Below are 27,743 nucleotides of genomic sequence, written 5' to 3' on the forward strand. Positions count from 1 at the left end.
CTCTTGCTGTATGAAGTAGAGTGGGTCGAACTCACCTCATCAATGAATTAATCTTGCATAGTTTTTTTACTACTTCAATCAGGTTGCTAATTCAGCACAGTGTCCAAGTGTCCATGAGAAGATATCCATCAAGCTTGTTCAGTTAGGCTTTGTGGCTGACTCAACTCGGCTTAATAAACCCGTTGTGCCACGCGGGGTAACGGGCAGCCCAACGTCTCGGACCGCATATCCGTTCTACTATGTTTCCAAGTAAACGTCAGAGTCGCTCTCAGCAACGCTCATCTTCGCAGTCTTGGCTTTGCAGGTTGAAGTAGCACCCCCAAGAGCAAAAATGTCACAGACCATCACTGCAACGAGCGGCCCAGCACGCACGTCTGCTGCGCCTGGCGTCTTCGAGCTACACACTCTGGGTGGTGCTGGAAATTCACGGAAGGGTCGAAAAGTCGACTCTGCCAGCTTTCAAGAGGAAGGTTTAATCTCGCCCGGTAGTCAGAATGGAGGCGACAGTGTGCCGCCTCCGGATGCGCAGAATGTTGTGGAACGATGGAACTATCCTCGTGGCAATATCAAGAAAATGGCCTTCGCGTTTCTGTCCTTCTTCGTCGTCGGCATGAATGACGCCGCTATTGGAGTATGTAACGGCCATATTTATGATCATATAATTTTTGCCTCAGACGCGCGACCAGCTAACTCGCACACCTATTCTATAGCCTTTGCTGCCATATGTAAGTTGTTGGTGGTCCTTTTCCAGAGACGCACTTCGCTGACTTGAATGCGCAGCTCGAAGACTATTACGGTCTTGGAAAGACTGTCATTTCGCTCATTTTCTTAACGCCTGTTATCGGGTACTCGCTGGCCGCGATCTCGATTGCACGCATCCACGTCAAATTTGGGCAGCGCGGAATCGCTATCATGGCGCCGCTGTGCCACATCGTCACATATGCGGTCCTTTCGTCACACCCACCTTATCCCGCATTGATCGTTGTGAACGCTATCAGTGGGTTTGGGAACGGATTGCTTGACGCCTGTTTCTGTGCGTGGGTCGGTGCGATGGGCAAGGGAAATACTATTCAGGGGTTCTTGCATGCGTGCTATTCTCTCGGAGCGCTATTCTCGCCGCTCATCGCTACGAATATGGTTGTGAAAGCCGAAGTTCCATGGTTCAATTTCTACTACATCATGGTAAGCGTCGGTTCTTTTCCTAGGTCAACTGCTGGAGCCTAATCATCTGGACCGTTACAGGTAGGCTTGTCAGCGATTGAGCTCTGTGGGCTCTCGTTCTGCTTCTGGGACAAGACAGGCAGCGCATATCAAGCTGAGCACAGGCGAGAAAATCCTGAAGCAACTGGTGCTGGCACTCGCGAAGCTATCAAGTCCCCCGTAACATGGCTGTGTGCGCTGTTCATTTTCGGCTACATGGGTGTGGAAGGTACCTGACTTGAGATCGAAGATCCAGCATTACAATATACTGACCGGCGCTGCAGTTGGACTGGGAGGCTGGGTAGTCACGTTCATGCTTAATGTTCGCCACGCTTCCGCCTACGCTTCTGGTATTTCTGGAACAGGTTTCTGGGCTGGCATGGCCCTTGGACGTGCCACCCTCGGCTTTGTGACGGAGCGGTTCGGCGAACGTCTGTGCCTGGCCATCTACTTGGCAATCTGTCTGGGCCTGGAGCTTCTATTCTGGCTTGTTCCTGACTTTATCGTTTCCGCCGTGGCAGTGGCATTTTTGGGATTCTTCCTGGGGCCTATGTTCCCTGGCGCAGTCATGATAACGGCGAAACTGCTTCCTAAGAGAATCCATGTAAGCGCAATTGGCTTCGCAATGAGCATGGGAGCCACGGGCAGTGCTGTACTCCCATTTATCATCGGTGTTGTCGCGTCCAAGAAAGGGGTCACTGTTTTACAGCCAATTATCTTGGCACTGATCGCAGTTATTGCTTTGGTGTGGCTGAGCTTCCCGCGTGCTAGGAAACGCGATTGAGCACTTCTCCAGGCTAGACAGTGCGTGATCACCTTGCGCAAGACGCTGACGATGTTATCAATGGTGCAAAACAAAATCAATTGATTGGTATAAAGCGTGCAAAGACCCAGCATAAATAACAAGGAATCGTAACAAATGCAATGTAGTGATAGTCTAAGACTGTCGCTCAACGTGATCCATGTTGCTGCCGTCAACCCGTACGCCGCCCTGAGGATCTCCAGCAATCTTCGAGCTCTCATCCTTTTGAGCAGCAAGGGCCTCGACATCTATGCCAGCCTTGCGGCGAATCTCTTCCATTTTCTCGTCGTCAGGGCGGACCCATTCAGTGCTTCTCCAGGGAGTAACACGCTCAAGATACATGGTATCAATTTCTTCAATGGTGCGGCCCTGGCCCTCAATGACGAAGAAGTAAACGACAAACCCTGCAACAATATTGCACGCCGCGAAAACGTATCCATATCGGTAGTCGATGGCTCCAGTAATGAAAGGGGTGAAGAAACCGATGCAAAAGTTCCAAATCCAGTTGGCAGCGGTGGAAATGGCCATCCCCTTGGCACGATAGCGCGAGGGAAAGATCTCGGCCTGGATAGTCCAGATCATAGGACCCCAGGTAGTGGCAAATCCAACAATGAAGAGAGAAGCAAAGACGATGAGAACAATGCCCGGGGTGGGGGTGTTCTGCGGGTTCTCAATATCCAGCGAGAAATGGCCGACTGAAGCAAAAATAAGAAAGCAAATAACCATCCAGACAGATCCAGCAATAAGAGACTTCCTGCGACCAAAGTGCTCCACAATATAAAGGCCGATAAAGGTGACGAGGAAGTTTATGGTGTTGAGGATAATCTGGGTAATGTACGAGTCGATATTTACCGATTTAAAAATGCTCACGCCGTAATAGAAGAAGTAGTTGGCTCCTGTTAGCTGCTGCAGAGATTGCAGGGCAACGCCTAGGAAGAGACGGTATAACATTCGTGGTGCTTTGAACATTGAAATGAACTCGGCGACGTGGCCCATCTTGATCTTGGACTCTGCGTGGAGCTTGCTTTCGATTTCGACGATTTGGGTGTGGATGATATAATGATTTCGGTGGGCCCCATGAACTTCGCAAAGGGTTTTGATGGCTTCTTCGGTTTTTCCGCGGCGGTAGTTGAATCGAGGTGTCTCGGGGAAGAAGAGGATGCCAACACCAAGTATTATGGTCCAGATCCACCCGAGGCCGATGACGATGCGCCAGCTGGCTGAGTTGAACTTCTGGTGGTGGTATGTGCCGAAGTTGAAGCAGGCAGCGAGGAAAATGCCCATGGTAATAAATAGCTGATAAGCGCAAACCATGGCACCGCGAATCCATGCGGGCGCGGTCTCAGCCTGGTACATGGGGACGAGCAGACTCAATGCGCCGACACCCAGACCGGCGACGAAACGGCCAATCATGATTTGGTACCAGGCCGAAACGGACGCAATTTGAATGACAAAGCCAATCGAGGTAACCAGGGACCAAAAGGAAATCGAAGGGCGGCGGCCGAATTTGTCGGCGATGGGAGCGGCGGAGAGCGCGCCAATGAGCGTGCCAATGGACAGCAGGGAGACGATGAGACCAGATCGGACTCTGCTAAAGTATGCGTTTCCATCCGAATCAATCTGGCCAAATCGATCCAGAAAGTCGGGCATTTCGAGGAAGCCAGAGATCTGACCGGTGTCATAACCAAAGCTGCATGTCAATTTCCGGTTAGCAAGATGGCATCAGAAGAGAATGTTCTGGGAAAACTTACATCAGACCGCCCATGGAGATAAGAATACCCATGGCCAGCGACTTGCCAGTCAGGCGTGGCAGCGGCGAGTAGTCGAGGCCGGACTTGGACGCCCGGGCATCATTCTCGCGACCCTCTTGAGTATTGGGGTTGTGGTCGTCGAACTTGACGGAACCGAGTCCTAACATGGTGACGGTGTTTTCGTCCTTCTGCCGGATGTATTTGATGAGTGCGGCTTCTGTAACTGGGTAAGAGTTTGTTTGTGCTCTGTTGACGATGTAGAGTTGTATTAAGCTTTTTTATCAAGTAACCCAAAGGGTATGATTATCCTGGGGAAAGAGTGCACAGAAGCTGGGGGGAAAGGGGGAGGGGAACTGGGGATTGGGGAGTATTAAATGGGATGCGACACAAGCTAGCAAAGCTTCCGGTTTTGGAGAAAAAGGATGGAGCCGACGAGCGAGACAAGACAAGGCAGAACAAACCTCCGAAGTCCCGGTGCCATTCTAGGCCTGTCAGAACGGAGGAGATTTTAATTTTTAATGGGCACGAGACCAGCGCGGAGAGCTTCTCTCAATTTATTGCACCCGGGTCAAGACGTCATGATCTCATCAAGAGAGTCAAGAGGCGCCCCAAAAGTATATTCCTGGCCACAGTGGCGGCAGCGCGCACACAGACGCCAGATTCTTCTGTCCAACCTCCTGCTTGATTTTTCTGGGCTTCTGGGCACTTACTTGAAATTTCAAAACTCGCCCGTTTTCCAAAACACATTTCCGCGGCAACAATGGATATATTCGGTCCTTCTTTTTGCTGGAGCAGCGCACTCGGACATGGAGAATGACGTCGGGGAGCTGGGGGCCGGCGAGTGCTCCACAACGCCATCCCGGCATGCCGGAAACGATGGTTTTGTTGTGATGGGCAATGAGTTGGCATGTCTCGCCCATTGTGTAACCTGTCTTGTCTTGTTCTACGAGATAAACTATGCCAACGCTGTCTCAGCCCAACATAGGGCCCTTCGGCGCCACTGATCTGCCCATGTCACGCAGATTTCTTTCTGGTCTTCTCCAATGGCCCAACTCGCTACCTCCTTTACTTTCTTCGAAATCGTCTATAATCTAGCGGCGCATACTGGATGGGCTGCGACGCTATTGTGGCCCAAATTTATTTACGGGGCCCGATGGACGTGACGGAGCCGGTGATGCCGCGCCGGCCAATGTCGTCACCAGCTCACAAGCGGCGCCACTCCATCTGGATGCATTTTTTCCTTTTTGCCCGAGTCTTTCTCCGTGTTGCCTGCAGAGCTGCAGAGAGACAAAGAACTTTACTCCGAGTCAGTCGGGCCTTCATACTGCATAGCGCCATCCATCACAAGGCATTGCGAAAAATAATTGCGCGTGACCATTAAACGCGCCGCTCACCCGGGCGCGAAGTGGCAATTGGTTTTACTCGTATAGACGAGCGGAAACCATCGACGCCTCTATTTCTCAACAGGTGTCCTAATTACCGTTGCAGTCAACTGCCGCCGGCCCAGAACCCAAGGATGTCGCAAATGCCGTGATTCCTATCTGCTATGTGGTGCTTAACTAAAAACGCTTCTATCAATGCCAGATGAAAATATCTGCCCTGGCATCTTTCCCAATGCGCCGTGCCCGTCTATGCTTTGCTCCATATCATATATCCTGCAATGCTTCCTCGGCCAAGAACCTCTATTCTCGTTTACATGTTCCTTTTTCTCTCTGTCTTTTCTTCCTGGCTCACCGTGGCTTCCTTTAGGATGTTGGAATGTGTCCCTCAACTGAGCTCAAGGCTGCCAAATTCACTTCGCCCATTCGTTCTAGTGCCAAGTGACCTTTTTGCTCCGATAGCAGAGTGACACACTCAATCACATCCTCTGGCTCGAGCAAGTGCCACTTTGCCAGTGTGACCTTGGTGCTTGCACCAACAGTAACAGTGAAGACGTGATCAGCGTCCAGCACGGAGCCCGAAACTCCATTTAGGCTGCGGAACATGTCTTCATCTGTAGAGTCATCACCTGAGCAAAGAGCGAACTCGATTCTACCGGCATGCTTGTCACCTTCGTTGGCAGTAAGACCCGGGTTGTGATAACGGCTGATGAGACGCTTCACAATCTCTCCCTTGTTGATGAAAGTTGGTCGCACCTCGACATTTGCCTTACCAGCCATTACTTCCACATCCCACTTCTTAGCGACAGTGTCTTCCACTTCCTTGTGAGCCTCCCGTGACATGTGCAAGCCCTGCTCAGGGTCAGCAAGACGATAGTGCCATGTGATGGCGCATCTCTTTCTCTCAATAAAGGAACCTAGTAAGGATGTCAACAACGTGTCCGGCGGGTGTATCTCACAGCCATCAACTTACCTGTGACTTTGTCGGTGTATTTCTGGAAGACGTCGATAACTTCCTTTTGCCACCCCATGTCGAATTTCTCAGCCAAGTTGATCCATTCTTGGGAGCCGGGGTCTCTCATGAAGCTGCCATGCTCTGCAGAGAAACCAAGTTCGGGGATATGACCCAAATGCTGGGTAAGGAATTCCTGATCTCTACCTGAGATGATCCAGACCGAGTTACGAGGCTCCAAAGCCAAGACTTTGAGAGATTCAAGCAGTCTCTCCGAAGGCACCGCGGCGCTAGGCTCACGCACAATAGGCGTGAGTGTTCCGTCATAGTCGAACATGAATATGCGCTTCGAAGCTGCGCGGTATTGGGACAGAAGTAGGGTGCGGTCGAGGAGTGGCGTGGAATGCTGAATGGAGTTGTCACCGAGAACGCTGTGGATTCTCCGGATAAATTTTGTCATCCACGACTGAACAGTTTGCGTTGTGACATGCTCGTACAGTCGGCTCTGCATCTTGGAGCGGGCTTCACCAGGCATCGTCAACGCGCTGTTGATCTTCTCGGCAACATCGGTAAGGTCCCAAGGGTTGATATGGATAGCGTCGCTTAAACTGGCAGCCGTACCGCTAAACTCGGACAGTATGAGCGGTCCATGTCCATCCTTTTGACAGACCACATATTCCAGACTGGTTGTGTTCATGCCGTCTCTTACCGAGGTAATGAGACCAATGTCGGCGGCTCGAAGCAACGCAAAGTATTCGTCTTGGTTGATGTATTGGGGATAGTGCTGGACGGGTGAAAATCCCAAACTTCCGTACTGACCATTGATTTGCATGACGAGCTCGTTCACTCGTGTCGAAGTCTTGAGCTCTGCATCCTCTTTGTCTGCTACTTTATTGGTTGGCGACGTTACCTGGATAAGAACCACCTTTTCCCGCCACTCCGGATACATCTCGAGGAAACGATCGAATGCCTGGAGTTTCTGGACAACGCCTCGAACACTATCAAGACGGTCTCGGCCAACTATGATCTTTTTGCCGGCGTACATCTTCTTCAGTGCGTCATATTTCTCGGTGACGGAGGAAGCCCAGGCGAGCTTTTCCACCTTAGCGGCATCGATACCAATTGGGAAGACGCCAACCTGAACCCTACTTCCGTAAGCGTCGACTCCAAGAGTGTCGGAAGGAAAGCCCAAGATGCGCGTGCAACAGCTGAGGAAATGACGCGAATAGCTGTAAGACTGGAATCCAACCAGGTTGGAGCCAAGGATACCTTCCAAAACCTCTCTGCGGCGAGGCAGGCAGCGCAAAAACTCGCTGCTAGGAAAGGGACAGTGCAAGTAGAATGAGATGTACATGTTGGGCACTGCTTGCCGGAGCATGCTAGGGAGGAGCATGAGAAAGTAGTCATGAATGATGACAATGTCACCAGGCTTGTAGATCTCAATGATCTTGGCGGCGAACTTTTGGTTCATTCGGTAATAATCAGCCCATTGGACCTTTTCCTTCCGCCCATCAGTTGGCTCGTGCTGCTTGTAGTGAAACAAGCTGTACAAGTCATGGTGGCCATAGCCGCGCCACCGGCCCTGGTCCCGGAGCATGATTCCCTCCGAGGTAATTTCATCTTCATCGGCGAGCCACACAGGAACAGTTCGGATTGTCTTATCATTGGCCAGCTGGCGCTCTAGGCGCTCCTGGTCTGACTTGGGAAGCCAGAGTCCGTCAACTGGTGGTGGGGTAGGAAGCTGCGCAACCCCGTCGATGGGGACAGGGGCCGAGAGAGGGTTGAGAGAGGAGACTCCGACAGTTGTAGCTCTCGGCGACTGCGGCTCGGGTTCGGTGGTTTCTTGGGGAGAATCTATTTCGCCTGTCCAGGAGACAACGGTGTGCTTGAAGGGATTCGCGGAGGAGGAGAGGTAGGCGAAGGAATCGAAAAGAGCGGACTGGCCGCCACGGGGTTTAAGTCCCTATGAAGCATCTGCGTTAGAGCGTACGAATAAAAAATGACAAAAACTTGTTGAATCCAGCATGCAAGTAACCACATTTCAGCTCGAAACTTTTGGCTCAAGCGGGCAGAGATATTCGCAGCAGAGGCATTTAGGAGTGGCATACCCAGTCACCACCCTTGCGGTAGGTAAGTGCGTGCGGAATATTAAAGGCCGCCGAGACGATGCTGCCGCTGAGGGAGAGCTCCGGGTTGGCGGCCAAAATTTCCGAGAGCGACTCGCGGCGAGCCATGGCGAAGGATTTATGACCGCGAGGTGCTTGCGACGTTGGACAATGCGTGGGTATATTCTGCGATGCGGGGGAGGGGAAGCGAGCCACCGCTTTTGCCTATATATCGTTACGAGAGTCGAGTTCTTCTGCAGGCTGCTGATCTCGGTCCACGGGCGGGAGCGTCTCCAAAGTTGGTGATATATAGGCGGCGTGTGCAGAGGAGAGGCAGTCCGGGACGAGGCAGCAGGAGAAGTCTATTACGTTCACATGGGCCAGGGGACGCAGCCAGAGAGATAACAACGAGGCGGCGGCGTGTGTGTTGGCGCCCCTCTCGGGTTCAGCCTGCCTAAGCATGGCCAGTGGCGGTGGTGGCTTGGTGGCTCGGTGGCCCTGCTAGCGCTGCAGGACCGCCGTAAGGTGCTGAAGTCGTCAGCCGAACAGCGCTCTTCAGCGGCTGCATGTGCTTGGAAGGTGGATGGAAGTCTCTTCAGTGAGTTTGGGTTTGGCAGTGGGGCTTTGGGTTGCAGCCCGCCTGGGCAGGCCTGGCCTGATCTAGCTCACCCTGGCTGAGCTTGCAGAAGCCTGCAAGACCCCCGGCCAGCCACCAAGACGCCGCTAATGCATAAGCTTGCGCTTTGATAGGTTCTTGATATTGGAGTAAACTTTTGTGCAGACTTAGATCTGGTCGGCTGGCGTGAAGAGAGGCGAACGTGCGCCACGGTGTAGGTAACTAGCAGTTGACAGGGCCAGATGGCCAATGCCTTTGTGGCTTCCAGATTGCGGTGAACGGCACATCACGACGTTTGACGTGGCTGTAAATGTAATGATAATTTCGTAATTACAAGCTTGCCCAATCCTCTAATTGACTATTCTCAGTTCAGCACCGAGAGTCACGAGCATTGCCCGCTCTAATTAATGATATGTGGGACGTTTCGTGCCTGTCTGTTAAAATAGTGTCCGCGCACCATCAGCGCAGTCCCGAACCAGACCCCTTCAGAATGTCTCCAACACCACCGGATGTGCGGATAATCTAAGTGAGACCTCTTAGTGCTATCTGCATAGCAAATGTGATTCTAGCCTATGTGCAGTTATTACCTTTTCTAGCTCTATTATAGAGTGTACCAGAATATGCTTGATCAAATTGCAAGGAAAGTCAACAGGCCGCAGCTCTTCTACAAGGGACTTTTGGAACGACGCGAGCCAAAAAAAATAACACGGTCCCTGCAGTGCTACCGTGGCTTTCTGCGCCTGTAATAAGAAAAGATGTTTCTACCAGTGACAGTTCATTTACATGACCAGGGTCAATATTGCACGCCCAAACCCGGCCGCTAACAACGCGATCTCCTAGCAAACCATCAGCGCACGTGACTGCTCCTCCCACGCGAGTGAGTTCGCCCCCTGGTCGGTCACTGGCCACTGGCCGCCCGCCCGCCTGATTTTTTTAGCTGCTCCTGGAAAACCATCGGCGTCACCTCGCTTCAACCTCAATTCCCGGACATCCGCCGACAATCAGCCATATCCAAACACCTTTCGAGAATCGCGCCGCGATCGCTCGTGCATCATGTCTGCATCTCCACCGCCTCCTGCGTCTCCCCACACGACGGCGCACGCATACGCCAGCAATGGTTTGGAGATTCTGCAGGCTGCCAGCGATGCAGCTCAGGCCATCCAAAACTCCGAGGCCCTGCAGCATGCTGCTGCGCAGGCCGTCGGCCAGCAGGGCGTCGCGCATCTCGGCCCGGGTGCTGAGATGCCCGCGCACTTGGTCTCGGGGCAGAGCAGTGCCATGATGCGGGATCCGACCATCAACCCCAAGTTGACCCGTTTACGACGCGCATGCGACATGTGTAGTATGCGTAAAGTCAAATGCGACGACTCCAACATCCCCTGCCGGCCATGTCGCGAGCTGAATGTCGACTGCACCTACAATCGCGAGACGAAACGTCGAGGACCGCCGAATAAGCATGCCGAGGCTGCCAAAGCCGCGAAAAAAGCACGCGTCGATACTCCAATTTCTGGGTTTTCCGCCTCGCCATCGCCCCAGAATGCGGCCAAGACGCTCCTGACGATTTCATCAGACGCTGTTCTCGACGCAGAGTCAATTGCGCCAATGCCAGTTCTAGAGCTTCTTGTCGACGACTTCTTCACATATATCCATCCGCTTGCGCCGTTCCCTCACGAGCCTACATTCCGTCAGTCTTTTGCCAACCGAGAAGACCGTACGCGTCCCGAATTCCTAGGTCTACTGTCTAGCATGATCGGCGCGCTGGTCGCGTCTTTCCCTCGCTCTGTCAGAGAACACCTAAAGTCTCAACATAGCACGCATCTGTTTCCCAAGGCCGTGGTAATGGTAGACAAGTGCCGCGACATTGCACTCCATACCCGTGGAGCCAGGTGGCCTGTCAAGCAGCCCAAGACTCTGGACGATGCCATGACTAGCTACTTCCTGGGCCTTGGTGCAGCCTACACCATTCAGTACAATGTCGCTCGTATTTTCCTTTCAGAGACTCTTACTCTAATCCGCGAGCTTGGTTTCACGCGGCCCAAGCACCAGGGCGAGCAACCAAACTTTGGGCACGAAACTTACGGGAACGAGCCTCTTCCATTCAACCACATCAAGGATCAGATTGGAAAGAGAATATTCTGGTGCTTGCTGCTCGGCAACAGGTAATTTTATTTTTACTCTGGCCATGCAAAGCAAATACTGACAATGTTTAGAACAATATTTCAACTTACGTCGCACAATGACATGGTCATCGCGCCGTCCACTCCGAATCTCCCATACCCGGCATACCCTGAGAATGTCGACGACATATGTATTCAAGCAAACGAAGTCATCCACCAAGCCGACGGCAGCGTTACCCTGCTCACAGGATTCCGCTTTGCCATTGACATATATACAACTATGAACGGCATTGTCAGCCTTGAGCTCGCGTACGGCATGAGTACCCTACCCTGGGCCGATCAGCGCATTCTGCTGCGAGACGGCCTGATGGCTGCCAAGAGCATTATCGATAACTTACCACCGGAACTCCAGCTAGGCAGCTCGAGCGCCGACTCAAATCCGTTGGCGAGCCTAGACGAGTCCGGCATGCAGTACGTGCCGCCTGTTTGGCCCAACATGCAGCCCTCGCACGATTTGCGCAACGTGATCAAGACACATCCAGTCCGTCGCCGCCAGCTCCAGTACGAGATCCAAAAGGCCAATATTTTCGTGTCACAGCTTGCCACACGATCCTATTTTGTCGAGCTCTACTTTGACCTGCGCGACATCCACCTGACGGAGCACCCCGACTCCGCTGAGGGCCAAAACGGGGACAACAAGGCAGCCCTGGACGATCACCACGGTGGCGACGACAAGGAGATTTACGAACTCATGTCGACGGAGCGCGAGCTTATCGTCCAGAACCTACTCATGGTACTAGGCTGCATCTCGCAGCGCAACCTGGAGCCCAACGGACGCTCGCTCGTCGAGAAAATTCGGCAGGTGGCGTCGACGCTTCTCAACGATGCGCCGCACCGCAAGGGCCCGCTGGCCGTCAAGTCCGAGGAGGCCCTCGAGCAGCTCATTGAGATTCTCATGAAGCTGGAGAAGACGGGCCCCGCGGGCGAGACGACCAAGAACGGCGGCGGCGGTGACCCGAACCAGATGACGGCCGAGGACGAGGACGCAGAGCTCCGGCACTGGGCGGATCTACGCGAGTACCAGCTGCGTTTTGCAGCGGCGGGTGGCTTCAGCGGCGGACTGTAAGAGGAGAGAAAAAGCATATTGTAATTGACCATTGTACACTAGCTAAGGGGGGTTGAAAAGCAAATGAGCTAGCTAATGCTGACTAGATAATAACGGATACCTAATGAAGCGTTCGATGCATCCTCATCATCACCAGGCCGTAAATTGTGCTGTGCTGTATCACGTCTTGCGGTCACTACAAAAGAGTATTGCTAAGGTAGTCGGACCTCGTCGTTTTGCTGTCCAGACCGACTCTACTCGCGCTAACTGCCACCACCAATTCTAACAAAAATGCCACATCAATATAAACAGTAGCATTAAGAAGATCTAAGATAAATTTCACGATCAAAATTATATCCTTACTTCTCTACTTGGTGTTTCTCTAGATTATTTGTTATTCTTCCAAGTCCTCTGCTGAAAGCTAATTTTGCATGGAGACATTGTGGATGCATCAGTTGTGCTGTGAACCTGCCACTAATTTCTCATTTCTAGGTAGAGTCCGCCCGGGTAGTAAAAACCGCAGGTCCGAACCGCGCTACTCCTACAAATCACCAAATCACGAAGGGCAGTACTTGTAAACAGTCATGCATATATATTGGAGGTATCTTCATGTCTTCGTAGCGCTAAAAAAAAAACTCCTCGCGTGAAACGAACAATAGCAAGAAAAGCTGATCACCCTGATAAAAGACCCAAAAAGAAACCCAAATAGACGACGAATTGGCGTCATAGAAGAGGCGACGTAAAATCAAGATACAAAACACAAAAGGATCGCTTGCGTGAGAAAAACAAATCTTGCTCAATCCCGGTGCCTCCCAAGCGGCACCAAAGCGTCAGAGTCGAATCATAGAGTGGGAGAGCAATAGTCTTTGGGTATCAATATCAAACAATTTTACCAGTTCGCATACAGACCCTCCGCGCTCATTCTCAGAGCTGATGCGCTCCCCCACTCTGGTAACATTGCTGGTCACTATCATGACGTGAGTCTTGGAGACAGGTCTTTGTGCTTGAAAATCATGACAAAAGAACAGAAAAGCAAACGCGTCAACATCGCAGCTTCATCATCATCTCAAGTTATTCGTACATCGATGAATAAACTTTGTAACCGTGAGCGAGCTCGTAAGACAATCAAAAGACAAACTCCAACGTTGCATATCCGGAATAGGAAAAGAAATTCGTCATCATTATGAGAGGATGCCACATAGCCCAAAGAGCAACGATCGGGCGACTCGGTAGCATCTCAATAGGCTGTGGCAGTGGAGCTCTCGTTGGTGGCAACAGCAACAAGAGCGTCAAAGCGACTATTAGCAGGATGCTCCTGCTGCTGCTGTGCTGGTGGCGGCTGCTCTGCCACAGGGAAGCCAGAGAAGCCTGTAAAGTTGGGGTGCACCATCTTGTCGACCTGCGCGACCTTGCTGTCTTGCGCTGGCGCATTATCCCTCTGGGCCGCAACAGGACCATTGTACCAGCCGTGGCGCTTAGCCTCCCGACTTGTAGCAAACGATGGAGCAGACATAGTATGCTGGTGAAGAGAGCGCGATGGAGGTGGACCATAACGCTCACGTGGGGGCTCCTCGAAGCGGACATGATTGTGGACGCGCTCGGCCTGCGCTTGAACTGCCTTGTTCGCCTCAGAGGCCCAGCTGCCTGCGCTGTCGCTTGGAGGAGTACGATGGCCAATATCAAGCCGGTTGATACCACGCTGGAGACTGGCATCGTACCTGTTCAAGTTCCGGCGATCGTCCACGGGAATGGAATCCAGGTGCGCGTTAGGCATGCGGCGCTGATAGCTCTCGGGATCAACAGCCATCGGCGAATGGGTGCGACGAGGCGGCGTTGGCGGGCGCTGGGGAAGAGGGTCGAAAGATTCGATTCCAGGGAGCCGCCAATTGGACTGTGCGTTCGTCGGCGTGGCCATAGGTGGTGGAGGATTTGGGTGAACAGCGGACTGTGCAGTCAGTGGTGGTTGTTGACCGTTGTACGCGCGGCTTTCCGGATGCCAAGTACGTCTGCGCCAACCATCGTCTGCATTGTTACTAGACGTGCTATCACGGCGACCAGACCATCCTGGAGCGTGTCCTGCTGGGGAAGGCACAGTGTTGTGGTTCGGGGGAGAGAATGCGCCGGCATTTGAGCTGTTCACAAGTGCTGGGCCAAATGAGAGGCGACCGGCCGGGGTTCCATGCGCTTGGAAGGGGGCAACACCAGATGGCACGCTCAAGCGGCGTCCCGAGCTCCTATGATCAGGCGTATACATGCTTTGGGAACGGGAATGTGAGTGTGAGTGTGAGTGTGCTGACGTTGTCGGGGATCCCATGCCAGAGGGCCAGCGTGGACTGCTTTGGGCGGTAGAAAACGTGGCGGATGTCGGAGTGCTGAAATCGCTAGGCGAGTGTGGTCTGTAAGAGTAGTTGCTATCAACACCGCTGCGGTACGACTCGACTGACATCCTGGATCGTGGGTCTGCAGACATGACCAGAGGTGGTGGCCGCCGTCGATCTGCGTGCATAGGCATTCCGTAGGACGAGCCCATCGACCCGATGGAGTTAATACTCGACGTTGACAGTGACTTGGAGTGGCCGCGAGGAGGGCCCCCAGCGCTACCACTTGTCGATGCTCGGGCTCTGTTGCCAGCGTGTCGGGCTCTGTCGGTAGTGCGCATTTGACGCTGGAATCTGGAACCGGTAGCGGCGAGAGAGTCCATGGGGATGTCTTCGTTGACATGTACGGTCTGAGCATGCTGGCGAAGGTTGTCCAGTCTAGAAAAGCGTCGTGAGCAGTGGCACTGAAATGGGCGTTCTCCAGTATGTTTTCTTCCGCCGACATTAGCACGAGGTCTTTGCATCAAATCTGAAACGTCACGAGAAAGAGGCATACCGAATGTGGCGAGCAAGATGTTCGCTTCTGGTGAAGCTCAAGTTGCAGGGAGGATAGTCGGTGCAGTAGAAGCGTTGAGACTTCTTCTTCTTGGACTTGGTTCCATCGCCATTTACACTTTCGCCGTCAGATCCGCCGTTGTCATCCCCAACACCTGTTTCATTATCGGAGTCATCCATGTCGACATCCATCGAGTCTCTATTCGGCGAGGTCGTGGCGGAGGAGTTGGCGTTTTCTGATTGAGGTTGGTCGTTTCGTTGGTTGTGGACATCGTTAGAGACACCAAAAGTGACTCGCGTTGGCGTCTTTCCATCGTCGTTCGAAATTTCAGGGTGTGGTTGAGGTGCCGTGCTAGGGCGGGGTGTGGTTTGAGATGAAGTCATCATGGTGCTTGTGTCCTCGTGGGAGTCGGTGAGGTTAAGAGGATTCACTGGCCGAAAGGCAGCGGCCATCGCAGACAGTGGCGATGGCTAGAGGTGCTTGGCCGTCACAACTTGAAGGTTGACGCCAGGGGCTCAAAATTGGTTATGTTATCCAAGCGTTACTATTTGAAAAGGTGGTGCAACTGCGGTGAGGCTGAGAAGCGGGCGCAGTCGGCGCGGGGCGAGCAAAGCAGCGACGTGATGATGTAGCGACGAGAAACAGTGCAGGCTCTAGGCAGACGGTAGGTATGTAGGTCGACTGACTTGTTCCAGCAGAAGCTCCTGCTCTGCCCGAGACAAGTGGTGACTAGGAAGGCTGACAGCGCGTGGTATGGCGTAAGTCGGTGTCTGGGTTGGCGGCGGATCGAGCAGCATGCGGAGTACAGGGTGCGGGTGATGCAACAAGAGGGAATGTTGCGAAGGGTTGTGTGTGTGAAATGACTCTTGCCTGCCTCGGCGGAAGGATGGAAAGAAGAAGCGAGAGGAAAAACCCTGCGGGCGTCTAAGAGGTTGGCTTGGTTGGGTAGAGGGCCAACGGATACTTGACCTGAGATTGAGTCAGGGCAGCGAACAGGGGAGGAGGCGGGCAGGCAGGATAAGCGGCTGCAGGGGAGGGGCAATTAAGACAAGAAGAGGAAGATAAGTGGCAGCACGAGGGTCTGGACGAGAAGTGCGATACGGGCAACGGTGGTTATGATGAGAATAGAAATATAATGCCGGGTGGTAGACCAGGCCAGGCACAGAAATTGAGATGAGTGGAGGAGGCACAGGATACAGACAGGAACAGGATGCAAGATGTAGAAGAAAGGACAGGCGAGACGAGCCAGGAGGCCGAGAGGCAGGGGCTCAAGACTGAAGTGTGGCGACAAGTGGGCGGGCGGAGACAGGTGATGTCTTTGTGGTTGCTTTTCCCCTCGAACGCACTTGCTGGTGGAGTCCGGATCCGGGGTGGGACGGGCGAGCAACACCAACCACCGCCATCAGCCATCAGCGAGCCACAACAGCCTTTCAGCTGGAGCTAGCTGATCGATGAAGCTACCAGTACGATGGTTATTAAACAACTAACTGTACTAAACAAGCTAGTTGGCGAACAACCTTTGAGGCTTTTGGCTGCTGGGGGTTGCTTGTTTTAATTAGGTCGGCTGCTATTTTTGGTTGCCTGAGGGGCAGCAGCCTGGCTCAAGCTGGGGCGCAGAGCAACGAGTACGTAAATACAGGCACAATAGGTAACTACTGCTACATGAGGTGATTTAGTGCTAGAAAACCATGTCTTGACAGCAGCCCACGAACCAGAACCCGGCCACCTATCTGGGTGGTGACGGCTCCTGGTGCAGGCTGCATCCCAGGGCGGCCGTGTGCCAGCTTGCGTTTCGCCGTGTAACTTTATTTTGGCCAGTATGGGGCCTGCAGAGACGCAAAAGCCGCGAACCCATGGGCTGCTACCAGTAGAGTCACGATTGGACCGTTCCAGACATTGGCAAAATGAGAACGGATACCTTATGAATATTCGTTGTAAGCATGCCTGATGGCGTTCACCTCCCGCTCTGCATGTCGGGAACCTTGTGTGACAATGACTTGCCGTGACTCGGGCGGTCGACTTGCTGCAGGAGGCTGGCGCGCCGTGATATACGGAGCCCGGGCCCTGCTAACGTACTGTTGACAGGGGGGACCGATGAGGCCAAGGGGAGAGGGGTCGAACAAAAGCAGGTGGCGGCTCTTGGACCACCATCCATCACCTCGACCACTGCTTGACTGGTACTGTGCCACATTACTTTGCGCCTCCGCTACTGGTGCAATGGTGATCGCAAAAGCCCGACCCAGCCACTAGTCAGCGCCTTCAGACGACCATGTCATGTCAGTTACTACTGTACGGAGTAGTGGTCCTGCTCTAGCGCTGAAGCACGTCGTCAGCCAGGTGGTGGTGGTGCCTGGGGCTAGCCTGTCGCTGGTCGTCGGATAGTCGCAGCAGCAGCAGCGGTGCACCCCGTCGGCAGCAAGGTTTGAGAAAACTCAGCCCAGCCATATCAAGCTGTCTGCTGCCAAGAACAGTGTGCTTTTTCTCAGAGAGTGACGACACGGTCATTTCTGCCGTGAGACGGTATCCATTGTATCCTTACACAGCCCAACCCAGCCAGCGGAGGAAGATCGTACCAAACCCCAAGCCATCCAGGCCGTCCGATGACACCAAGCTTTCCGTCGTTGCCGAGCGCAAAAGTTACGCAGACAGCGCAGCACCCACCGCAGCCCAGGCTAGTTGTGCGGTGGCAGGCAGGCAAAGAAAAAAGAGTCGGGAAGAGGGGCAGACAGGTCCGACAAGCAAGGTACAGGTCATCTGCACCAGCCTAGCGCAGACCGGCCAGGTACATGACGCCCAGCCGAGTGGGGGAGGGGTCGAGGGAAAACCTTGGGCCCCAGCGCCTGTCCCGCCGTGTGCTGTGCCGCCTGCGGCGTCGCAAGGTACCTGTCGCCGCCTGTGAATCTGCCAGCCTGCCAGGTCGCCGCCAGGCACTCATCACTCCATCAAGCACCGCAAGCTTCCGCCACTCCAGGCGTTCCACTGGTCCTTGCCGAATAGCGTGTTGCCAAACTCGACTCTGTCTCCCCACCACCCACCATGACTGGCTGGCTTGGAAAAATATCGCCGCAAGCCGCCAACGTGCTCCGCCAGGTAACTTTTAGGCCTGCCGATACCAGTACACGGCCACGGCCTGGGCTGGTGTTTTTGCACCAATGCAGGTATCGCCTCTCCTGGTTTATCCGGCCTCTTAGATCACTTCTTCTGCTCTCGCGCCTCCTGCTCACTGCAGTAGTCCTTGCATGCCACGGTCGTGGAATCATGCCGCCAGCCAGTCGCAAGCTATTCCGGCCAAATGGCCCTCTTGAGGCACAGATGGCAACCGCCACGGGCACACGATAGTTGGTACAATAACCAACGTGCTCCGTCGTGTCAGCATAGTATTCTTCTCTTCCTTGCCACCATCACCCAACACTACTCATTGATGGTTGCGGAAACTCCGGCGAAGAGCCCATTTTTTTGGCACCACCACCACCACCACCACCACCGGCGTCACGCCAGCCTGCCACAGACTGCCCTCAGCCTCATTTGCAGCGTCGCATTCTATCTACCAGTATGCTCTGCTTGCGCTCGGAAATACACAACAAGATTTACTTGGGTCTAAAACTCTCCCTCGCCGCGACTGAGTGTACCCTGGGGCTGTGTGGCTGGTTCTCCCCTCCAGCTCCGTTTGCGGAATGGGCAGGCATCTCGTGCCTGAATGCGGTCTTGCTCAGCTTAAGCGACTTGCCCATCCAGGCGACACTTTCTTTCAATTACCCAGCCGTCTATGGCTAGCCCGTCAATAAGTAGATTTTCCCTCGGGGAAGCTTTGCTCGGGTGGCTTGGTATTATGAGGCTTGCCATTGGCCCAGGGCTGAAGCGAATCACCATCGCAGCAGGACTACCTACCGGCCACACAGAGCTGTCACCGCGCCGGACAGCCCTCGACTAATAAGGTTCGCCGTATCACTTAATCTAGCTTCGATTGATCTTGACTGCCTGAAGTAGCTTCCTAAAAGCCGAGGAAATGAAGTTGCCGTTTCCAAGATGGCTCGACGCCGGCCGTGGCTGGATGTATGCCCAAGACACGACCAACTCGTTTTGGCCAGGGGCCTCTCCGCAAAACATACGACATCGTTGGTTAGCTGCGACGCTTTGCGCGAAACAACTACGAGATTTAGACCGGGCGGATAGATCGCCATGGCTCGCTTTCATCCGTAAACAGCACCTACCATGCATTCCTGTCCTAGGTAGGAAACATACCGTGGCTCGCCCAGCAGCCGCTGCCGGACAAGACAGATGACTCGCAGTAGACCGAACTTTGCAAGGGTAAGTAAGGGCACAGCGATCTGCTGCGAGAAGGCCCTTACAGTAGTTTCGCTTCTTATCATAGTGTAGCAAAGATACTGACCATCGTGGCCATGTACTTAGAAGATGTCGGCTACATGGGGAGCATGTCAAGTCTCGGCCGTTGGCACTTTGTTGAAGCACTAAGTTACGAGCTATTATCCGCCACTAGCGTTCCGCCCATGCACCGCACAGCAAAGTTACTTTTTCGGCCGTCTAGGCGGCGCTGAAGCTTGCTTTGCGCGCCTCGGTTTTTCTTCTTATTCTTACTGGTTTCCTTTTTTCTTTTTTCTTTTTCTTTTACAACGAGTAGCGGCCTGTCCCTCTCAAACGAGGTTGAACCGTCGTATGGTGTTGCAGACGTGAGCAATTGCTCTCCCTTGCATGGTTGCGCGGAGTAGCAGCCATCTACAAAGTTATACATATGCCATGTTACGCTCTTCTTCAATCGCCGCCACTGCAGATCCAATTCTATTCCATCCTTCAATAGATGTCAAACTTCTCAATTTTGCCTTCTACCTTCCTATCACTCAGTTACAATGAAGGGCAAGACGCTAGCCACACCTACGTATTGCTTCCCGCGGCGCATGCATTATGCATGTAGGTCACGCTTCGCTCTGGAGCTCAACACCCATCCATCGGCAGGGCATGAATCCCCCACTGTGATCAGGCCAACCAGGCCGTGCCACGCTGCATTTTATGTTTCATTCTTCCTCATATCTGCCTTGATATTTATCATTGCCCGGTCGGGATATAATTCACCGACTGCGGATCCTTCTGGGCAACACCACACTGCAGCTGAGCCTAGCGGCCGGATCAGCCTCTTCTGCAGGTCGCTGTAAAAGAAGTCTCGCATCCCTCAACGCATGTTGAGCAAAGAAACGCCCATGTGAAGAAGCATGCAATGGGTGTCGTAGACGACCCCATACCATACGCCTGTTCGTTCACGCAGCGGAGCCTGCATTTGGCCAACCGCGGTGCGACGTCGTATTACTGGGTAGGGTAAGATCGAAAAGTACGCTACAAGCAACATCACCACCGCCTGTAATCCTCCTCACGGTAGCCTTGTTCTACAGAGTACAACGCCGAAGCTCGTGTACTAGTTGTATACTTTATTTTATGTTCCATGGATCATAACTCGGAGCAACAGGTCGTAACGCCAGGGGCCAGCTCCGATGGAAGGCTAAAACGAGTTACCCGTGGCCTGACGATATAACGCTCTTCTCGCCCAGCCTTCCGCCCCGCCTCCAGAGAGGTCAGAGCACGAAGCTCCAGCCATCTTCTCTGGCAGGGGTTTTTTTTTTAGGCAGTACCACTTTGCCCAGTCGTATTCTCCAACACCATGAGCTAGGCCCATCGTCTTGACCGCCAGTTGGTTCACCAGTCCCCGAGAACGTGGGCCTGACCCTTGATGAGGCTCTGTGCATCCTTGTGCCTCGGGCGCGCTCGACACCAAGTGCCCTTGATGATACCACAACGATATATTACTGGTGGCTGAGTGCCAAATTTCTAGCCACTACGGAATAAAAGATTGAAAGAAAAACTACCCGTGCCGCATCCATCAACGCACAGGATAAAACCGCCGTTCGTCCTGAATGGTATCATCGCGAGCTCGGCCAACTCGGTTCGCCCCTGCATGGCGTTCCTTGTTCCTGCGGGGGGTGTTTTTTTTTTTTTTTTTGGCGCCCATGTGCAATGTCGTCGACTCCAGGAAAGCAAAATGCAGGGCTCTCGCACCCTAGTGATGAAGCGCACAACGTTGGTGTCAGCTCCGGCGAGGTGAGCTTTGTACAAGACATAATGGGGCATTGTTCTGGGTCATGTTGCTCAAGTGAAACGCTCCTCAACTCGCTGTGCAAGTGACACCCGTGAAACCTCGCGTATCTGTCGACGACTCTTGACTTTCTGCTGTACAATCTTACTCTTTTAAGAGAGATGCTCATTACACACGGGTAATACCACAGCATCCGAGGGTTCACAGGTTAAATGTACTTCGATTTCGTAGTATGTATTCTCGTATATCAGTTTAACACCAACGCCTAGCTATTACGAAACATCAAAATTGGGACAGTCGTGTGCAAATACTAGCTTCCAAAATTAAAATTGATTTTCCAGCGCAAAGGTATAGCATGCATGTGCTTCTAAACATCCAACATGCTACGCACTTGCTGTGGTGGAGCAGACACAGAATTCGTTGTCGATGTGCTGTTCTGTCGGTGCGCAGAGTCTGGTCTCTCCGACGTATGGCGTCCTCTGGCCGGATCTGTGTACGCAGGCGGAGGACCATCCTCGAAAAGTTCGGCCTCTCGGCGAGCTCGTGCGGCCTCAGCCTCATTGTTGGGAAACAAGACTCCCGCGGCAGACTGCACAACTCGCTCAGTCTGCCTGCGTTGTGACTTGCCCTCGTATCGAGGCAGAGGCGTTGTGTCGGAATTAGGCTGGCTGCTTATGATATCCCGTACTCCAGCCCTGTCTTCTCGGGGGTTCTGGGATTGGCGTTGCGGCATGTTGGGAAGCTCAATGCCATCGTCGACGGCCATGCGAAGCGCTTCCTGCCGAATATGTCTCTCCATCTCATCTTCTTCTCTCCGGCCGATGCCGCGCTCGCCTCCAACTTCCTTGACGTTGCGAAAAATACGCTCGCGGAACGATAGCTCCTCGTGTTCGCCTCTCACGCGACGCCACCAAGCGGGCTTTTTAACAAGTCCCAGTTCACGATCAATGACTTCACCCCGCTCACGACGTTGGCGAATTAGATCCTTGTCTTCATTCGGGCTGACATATCCGTATATGATTTGAACAAGCATGATGGCAAGCGATGGTCCGAATCCCCAGCCAAACTGAACTGGGACAACGCCGTGGAATCTAAGGATGGACAGCTCCCAATTAAACGACATGAAGATCTGGTAGGCGATGAGGGCTCCCAAGAGGGGGATGGTAAGCACAAATCGCAGCGGCACAGACTGTACCAGCCCGACTGATTTGTTGAGCAGCCCGCGGTTTCTCGGCTTGTAATGAAGAATTGAGTGGCGCAGTGAAAAAAGGATCGTAAGCCAGGAGATTGCAAGGCAAAATGCGCCAGCTTTGAAGCGGCCACTAAGTGCCGCCGGAATGGCAATAGCAGCAGTCTGTTCCGGGGAGCGCTGCTTCTCGACAAAGGTCCAGCTTCGGGGCACCACGAGGAAGAAGTTGAGCCAGGTCCAGAAATAGAACCAGATGGGGAGCCAGAACTCGACTTTCGAACGTCTGTCATCCGAAGGCAGAACGAAAGGATTGGGGTCAACGAACTGTCGTTCTTGCCAACTGCCCCAATGTCTAACTGACTCCCATACCAAAGCCGTGGTGCCCTGGCAGAGGAGAAACCAGAAGAAAACCATAACAACAATGGGGAGTTCCTGGACACGATACCGGTCGACATCGACATTGATGAAAAGGCTGATGAGAGCACAAGCGCATACAAAGCATGCCCAGTACCACTGCCATCGCCGTCCGATCGGGAAAAATCGCTTCGTTTTCGGGAGGTACTGTTTTCCGTGTTTCGTCAAAACCGTTATCGTCAGCACGAGTGCGATTCCATAAGCAACCGCGAAACCGATGCCAACATAGCCGCGCACAGCAATATTATCGATAGCATGGTAGCAAGATGTCGCATTGAGAAATGTGCCGTTGGGATATAGTTCAACGGGTTGGTACGGCTTGAACGTCAGGTAGCAGCGCGACCCATTGGACATCGTTCCATTGCTGTAGTACGTGTAGTTGAAGTGGTCCAATGTCGATAATGGAAAGCGCACACCACCAAGAATGGTCTCATTTTTACCATTTCCGGCGTCGGGCCAATCCAGCTGATCTCTGGCAATGAGGTTCCGTATTCCAGGCATCTTGTTGTGATTCGCGCGATTGGAGGAATGTCGCAATTCTGGCGCTCCAAAGAGTTTTGTTGTTAATGTTTGGCTCAGTCGCGGCGACAGCAGTTGCTACGGTCGCGCATGAATTCGCAAAAGTCGACCATACAGATTCCGGGCCCTACTATGTGGGAAACAATGCGAGAGACGAGAAATAGGGATGAGGAAGGGAATGGGAAATTTTCATTGCTGACGCGGAACTCGCGGAGAGAGGCTGGACGATCGGGCACCGGAAGTGCCGTTCCAGCACCCCGTACGGAGTAATTATAGTGGATTCCACTTCTGGTAAATGGCTCGCCCGGCGGGCATTTGGCAATGGGTGGCGCTGGCAACGCCTAAATGACCTCACAGCCAGTGCTTTTGCAGCGTTGTCGGGCGTTCTTCTAGGCCTCAACAGGCTAGGTAGGTACGGTACCTACCTAGGTAACGTTAGCCACTCGAGACAGCGAGCTCGGGTGGGGCAGAGGACATTCATCCAGCATTTCCGCTTGGCCACACTAGAGTGGTGAGTGGCATTCGGGTTGCTCGCGTTTTGCATGGCGTTTTCTGAGCCACGTCAGTCAGTTGCATCAGTGCCGCATTGGATATCCGCAGAGGTGTACTGACACTCGTGCCATCCGGCCTTCCCACCACAGCTTTTCGATTTCGCAGCCTTGCAGCGCCGTCTTAGGCTATTGAGTCCCTAGTGACACCATCTAATTGCCCCTCCTCCTCGGGAGACTCGATCCCGACAGAATGACAGCTTCAACGGCTTCGCACCCAACAAGCCCCCAAGATGACAACGAACCGTCCTATATCGACTACGAGACGTTTCTGTCTCCCGATTTCTCCGCTACCTCGTTTGCGAACTCTCTAGTTCTCGCCACAAACAACCCACAAGATTCACCTTTGGACCTCTCCACGCCTCTGTCCCGCGTCCTCTTTGATGCCCAAGAAATTGATTCACACATCGACCTCCTGACGACTCGATCGGCCGTCCCCCTCTTCGAACACGCAGGCTCGCAAGCCAAGGCCAGCAAGAATATAGTAAACGAGCTCGATGCGCAAATAAGCAGCCTCAACAGTAGCTACAAGCAGCTTGAGAAGGAGGTCATCGATAAGCATGCTGAAGCAGAGGAGGTGCGCCAAGTTGCGCTGCGCTTGTGGGAGACACTTGCGCTTAGCCAATCCGTCGCCAGGTGTCTTCAGCTGGGCAAGACGCTGGAGATTCAAACAGCAGAGCTTGGAAGCTCTGGTTTTGATGACGATCACAACGCGCTGATACGCTGTTCGTATACAGTGTTATCGCTTCGCGAAATGTTGGACAGCAAGGCGCCTGGGGAAGAAGGCCACGGCCTCCGGAAAGTTGACGCGATTCGCGGTCTCCAAGACGGTGTTATAACGCCAATCGAAAGAAATGTTCGGGAAGCATCAGAGCGATTCGTACGCGAGTTTCAAGTTCCTGGAAACATGACATTTGCCCAAGGCGAGCAGGCTAGAGCAAGGATCACGTCCGCCCTCACAGCACTATACTTACTATCGCCAACAACGGGCATAAAAGCAGAGAAATGGACTCCCCGACTGCTAGTCCAAGCCCTCGATACATATATAAGGTCATCTTTGCAAACGAGCATCACTGCGCTGGCCCGCTCCCTTGGCCAGCTTTCCAGCCTTGACAAAGCTCTCGGCGAAGTCACAACCAAGTGTCAAACGATTGTGGCTTTGGAGCTAATCCTGGATGGGATTAAGCCACCGGAACATCCATTGCTGGCTGTTCCACCCCATGCTCATATGCCGAATTTCCTCCAACCTGTGCTCAGCCATCTAGAGACAGGCTCGCTGGCGTCGTACTTTTGGCGAACGATGGCGGGTAGCCTATCCACGCGTGTACAAGACATTATCACCCGTGGAGGTGCTGTTGCAAGGACTCTCAAAGCGAACAAAAACAACGTCGGCGATGCAATTAGGCAAGCCGTGGGCAGAGGCTCCCAACTTCCTGGATCGTTCGTTGGACCTAAAACCAGGGCCAAATTGGACTCGAATTGGGACAGAGAAATCGCTGTCATGGTTGGGAGTGTAGTCAACAACCTAGGCAGGTGATGAGAATAAATGAATGCGAAAGTCCAAGTATGATGCCTACAACTTCATGAATGGTATTGGACCTACCGTACATCGTGCAGCCACTTCTCGTTGCTACCTGCTCGCATACCCTGATCGGCATCCATGGTGGGGCATCTAGCCAGATGCCAACCACTCTCACACACCCCCGCACGGCCGACAGCCAACCCCTCCAACCCTTAAAAACAGAGCTGTGTATTCTCTAGTGTATCTACATGCATCATCTTTAAAAGATTTTATCTGCAGCACTCATTCACATTATACAATCATGCCTCCCCACGAAGGCTTAGTACACCTTAAGGAATACGACATCAAAGATAGTAATGTCGAGCTGATTGGAACCGACATTGATCATCAAGTCAAGTACAAGTCAGCAGCTGAGGAACCCGCATGGCAAGTCGTCGGAAAGGGGCCAGGTCTGTCTATTTGGCGCATCGAAAACTTCCAGGTCGTTCCGTGGCCTAAGGATAAATACGGCCAGTTCTACGACGGCGACAGTTTCATTGTACTCCATTCCTTTAAGGTTGGCAGCAAGGATGGTTCCGAAAAGCTTAGCCATGAAATATTTTTCTGGCTCGGCTGCCACACGTCGCAGGACGAGGCTGGCACCGCCGCTTACAAGACTGTCGAGCTAGACGAGTTCCTTCACGGCGCCGCGTCTCAGCACCGAGAAGTGCAGTCGGCTCCCTCTGATGAGTTTCTGGCCTTGTTCCCCAGAATTTCCATCCGCTCCGGTGGTGTCCGTTCCGGCTTTAGACACATCGAGGAGGCTCCCAAAGAAGACGTCACTACTCTTCTCCGCGTTTTCACTAACCCGGGATCCAAGACTTCTAACGGTATCGTTGTCCACGAAGTTGAGCCGACCTATCGCAGCCTCGACGACGGCGACGTCTTCATCCTGGACAAGGGCGTTAAGATCTGGGTTTGGCAGGGCAAGAGCTGCAGTCCAATGGAAAAGGCCAAGGCGGCCCAGGTTGTGCACGACATGACTCTAGCGAAGCACATCGATGTCGAGGTTGTTGCGCAGACAGAATCACGCTCGCGCCGCGTGATTGACCTTCTCGGCGGAGACACTTCCACGCAGTTTGATGGCTTCAAGCAGGGACGCCCCATCGCCTCCGGCAACAAGGCTTCTGTTGCATCCGGTCGTTCGAAGAAGCTGTTCAGGCTTAGCGATGCCTCTGGACAGCTTTCTTTCAGTATGGTCAAGGACGGAAATGTCGCCGCCAGCGATCTGGATAGCAATGGCGTCTTCCTCTTGGACAGTGGCAAGGCCGTCTGGGTGTGGGAGGGTCAAGGTGCCAGTCGTGCTGAGAAGGCTCAATGGCTGCGAGTTGCACAGGCCTACATTCGCCAGCTGGGTCAGTCATCCACAGACAGCCATCTTATTCCTTTGGCGAAAGTCAATCAGGGCAATGAGTCCAAAGCTTTCCAGCAAGCCATCGTGGCGTAAATCAATGGCTGCAAAGCTCGTCTTCGCCACCGGAGAAATTGAGGATCAAAACCATAGAAATTGCATTGAATATACAGACAACGCCTCAATCCTCCCATTTCTTTTTTTCTTTTTTCTTTTTTTTCTTTTTTGGTTCACCAGCTATTCGAGGATAGGATATTCAGGGTTCTGGAGAAGCCCTGTCGCTACCCTCGGGTACATCAACAATAGCTGTCTTTGTCCATATGTGTTTTGCACCTCTAACACTTAGTCCTTCCAACGCACCCCCTTTGATGGAAAGCGTGGGTTTAAAGGAGCCATCCGGCAGAGCTACAACATGGGCAATTCGAGCTCCGCAGGTATCACAAAAATAGCACTGCATCGTGCCTCCAGTTTTGGACGGCCTGGTCCACCTTTTCAGCTTTGTAAACGTTTCTGCTGGCGGCGGCCAGGTTCCCTCGGTAGGGAATATTGCTGAAATTCCAAACGCAGAGGATGACTGTTTGCGACACTCCAGGCAGTGGCAGAAGTAGACCTCCAGTGGCTCAGGCTGCGAGGTTCGAAAGTCAATCTCACCGCATTGGCAGAGAATGCGCATATTTTTAGTGTCATTTGAGCTCATTCTGATTGGAAATACTGCAAGGAACAGAGGGTTGGTTATTTCAAGATGTTGTGAGGTAAATGGATTTTGTAGGCCAGCTGAAAAGCACAGGATGCAGCTGTTGTGGCGCTGTGCAACCTCACACTAGCCAGCCGCCCAGTAGCGATCAATTGCGGAGTGGCGAGATCTAGTCAGAACCCATCATTAACCGTGCATTTGAAATCCAAGAATTGCGTACTGCTCGTGTGAGGAGCTAATGCAGGATACAGAGTCGGAATTGTCTCGTTTTCATCTGATAAGTAGCTTTGAGCATTTACCTGTCACCAATATGTTCACGCATTCTTGTCCGTAAATCAAGCGGCGCCGTGAACGGCCGGGGTGCTAGCCTGGCATGCCGCTCTGTGGAACCACGTCAGATGGCGCAAGTTCGCCAGCACATGCTTTTTCCCGCATCCTGTCTCCGGCATTGCAATTCCCTCCACTA

General features: G+C 53.1%; 9 protein-coding genes across 12 annotated transcripts; 4 read left to right on the top strand and 5 right to left on the bottom strand.

Annotated features, from left to right (window-relative positions):
• Positions 1-331: 331 nt before the first annotated feature.
• LMH87_005740 (uncharacterized protein) lies at positions 332-1,984 on the top strand (the record flags this gene model as incomplete). Of its 2 annotated transcripts, none has more annotated exons than XM_056203511.1 (5): positions 332-631; positions 711-725; positions 781-1,182; positions 1,243-1,429; positions 1,485-1,984. In XM_056203511.1, the coding sequence occupies 5 exons, from the start codon at positions 332-334 to the stop codon at positions 1,982-1,984; spliced, it is 1,404 nt and encodes a 467-aa protein (XP_056058964.1). The 2 variants fall into 2 exon arrangements, with proteins under 2 accessions (XP_056058964.1, XP_056058965.1); XM_056203512.1 differs by lacking the exon at positions 1,243-1,429 and having other exon boundaries at positions 781-997; positions 1,075-1,182.
• A 153-nt stretch (positions 1,985-2,137) lies between these two features.
• On the bottom strand, positions 2,138-3,920 carry LMH87_005741 (uncharacterized protein; the record flags this gene model as incomplete). Its single annotated transcript, XM_056203513.1, has 2 exons — positions 2,138-3,692; positions 3,754-3,920. The coding sequence occupies 2 exons, from the start codon at positions 3,918-3,920 to the stop codon at positions 2,138-2,140; spliced, it is 1,722 nt and encodes a 573-aa protein (XP_056058966.1).
• A 1,578-nt stretch (positions 3,921-5,498) lies between these two features.
• On the bottom strand, positions 5,499-8,318 carry LMH87_005742 (uncharacterized protein; the record flags this gene model as incomplete). The annotated part of the gene is made up of 3 exons (XM_056203514.1): positions 5,499-6,049; positions 6,106-8,047; positions 8,193-8,318. The coding sequence occupies 3 exons, from the start codon at positions 8,316-8,318 to the stop codon at positions 5,499-5,501; spliced, it is 2,619 nt and encodes an 872-aa protein (XP_056058967.1).
• A 1,540-nt stretch (positions 8,319-9,858) lies between these two features.
• On the top strand, positions 9,859-12,138 carry LMH87_005743 (uncharacterized protein; the record flags this gene model as incomplete). The annotated part of the gene is made up of 4 exons (XM_056203516.1): positions 9,859-10,964; positions 11,016-11,999; positions 12,063-12,068; positions 12,135-12,138. The coding sequence occupies 4 exons, from the start codon at positions 9,859-9,861 to the stop codon at positions 12,136-12,138; spliced, it is 2,100 nt and encodes a 699-aa protein (XP_056058968.1).
• Positions 12,139-13,264: 1,126 nt separating this feature from the next.
• Positions 13,265-15,353, bottom strand: LMH87_005744 (uncharacterized protein; the record flags this gene model as incomplete). The annotated part of the gene is made up of 3 exons (XM_056203517.1): positions 13,265-14,261; positions 14,325-14,837; positions 14,902-15,353. 3 exons carry the CDS (start codon positions 15,351-15,353, stop codon positions 13,265-13,267), a joined length of 1,962 nt encoding a protein of 653 aa, XP_056058969.1.
• Positions 15,354-21,368: 6,015 nt separating this feature from the next.
• Positions 21,369-23,105, bottom strand: LMH87_005745 (uncharacterized protein; the record flags this gene model as incomplete). 3 transcript variants are annotated; one of them, XM_056203518.1, is made up of 1 exon in its annotated part: positions 21,369-23,105. In XM_056203518.1, the coding sequence occupies one exon, from the start codon at positions 23,103-23,105 to the stop codon at positions 21,369-21,371; it is 1,737 nt and encodes a 578-aa protein (XP_056058972.1). The 3 variants fall into 3 exon arrangements, with proteins under 3 accessions (XP_056058972.1, XP_056058971.1, XP_056058970.1); XM_056203520.1 differs by having other exon boundaries at positions 21,369-22,604; XM_056203519.1 differs by having other exon boundaries at positions 21,369-22,034.
• A 759-nt stretch (positions 23,106-23,864) lies between these two features.
• LMH87_005746 (uncharacterized protein) lies at positions 23,865-24,666 on the top strand (the record flags this gene model as incomplete). Its single annotated transcript, XM_056203521.1, has 2 exons — positions 23,865-24,551; positions 24,634-24,666. 2 exons carry the CDS (start codon positions 23,865-23,867, stop codon positions 24,664-24,666), a joined length of 720 nt encoding a protein of 239 aa, XP_056058973.1.
• A 317-nt stretch (positions 24,667-24,983) lies between these two features.
• On the bottom strand, positions 24,984-25,281 carry LMH87_005747 (uncharacterized protein; the record flags this gene model as incomplete). The annotated part of the gene is made up of 2 exons (XM_056203522.1): positions 24,984-25,196; positions 25,249-25,281. 2 exons carry the CDS (start codon positions 25,279-25,281, stop codon positions 24,984-24,986), a joined length of 246 nt encoding a protein of 81 aa, XP_056058974.1.
• A 213-nt stretch (positions 25,282-25,494) lies between these two features.
• LMH87_005748 (uncharacterized protein) lies at positions 25,495-26,679 on the top strand (the record flags this gene model as incomplete). Its single annotated transcript, XM_056203523.1, has 1 exon — positions 25,495-26,679. The coding sequence occupies one exon, from the start codon at positions 25,495-25,497 to the stop codon at positions 26,677-26,679; it is 1,185 nt and encodes a 394-aa protein (XP_056058975.1).
• Between the last annotated feature and the right edge of the window lie 1,064 nt (positions 26,680-27,743).

The sequence above is a fragment of the Akanthomyces muscarius genome, chromosome 1 (assembly GCF_028009165.1).
Source record: "Akanthomyces muscarius strain Ve6 chromosome 1, whole genome shotgun sequence".
Taxonomy (NCBI): domain Eukaryota; kingdom Fungi; phylum Ascomycota; class Sordariomycetes; order Hypocreales; family Cordycipitaceae; genus Akanthomyces; species Akanthomyces muscarius.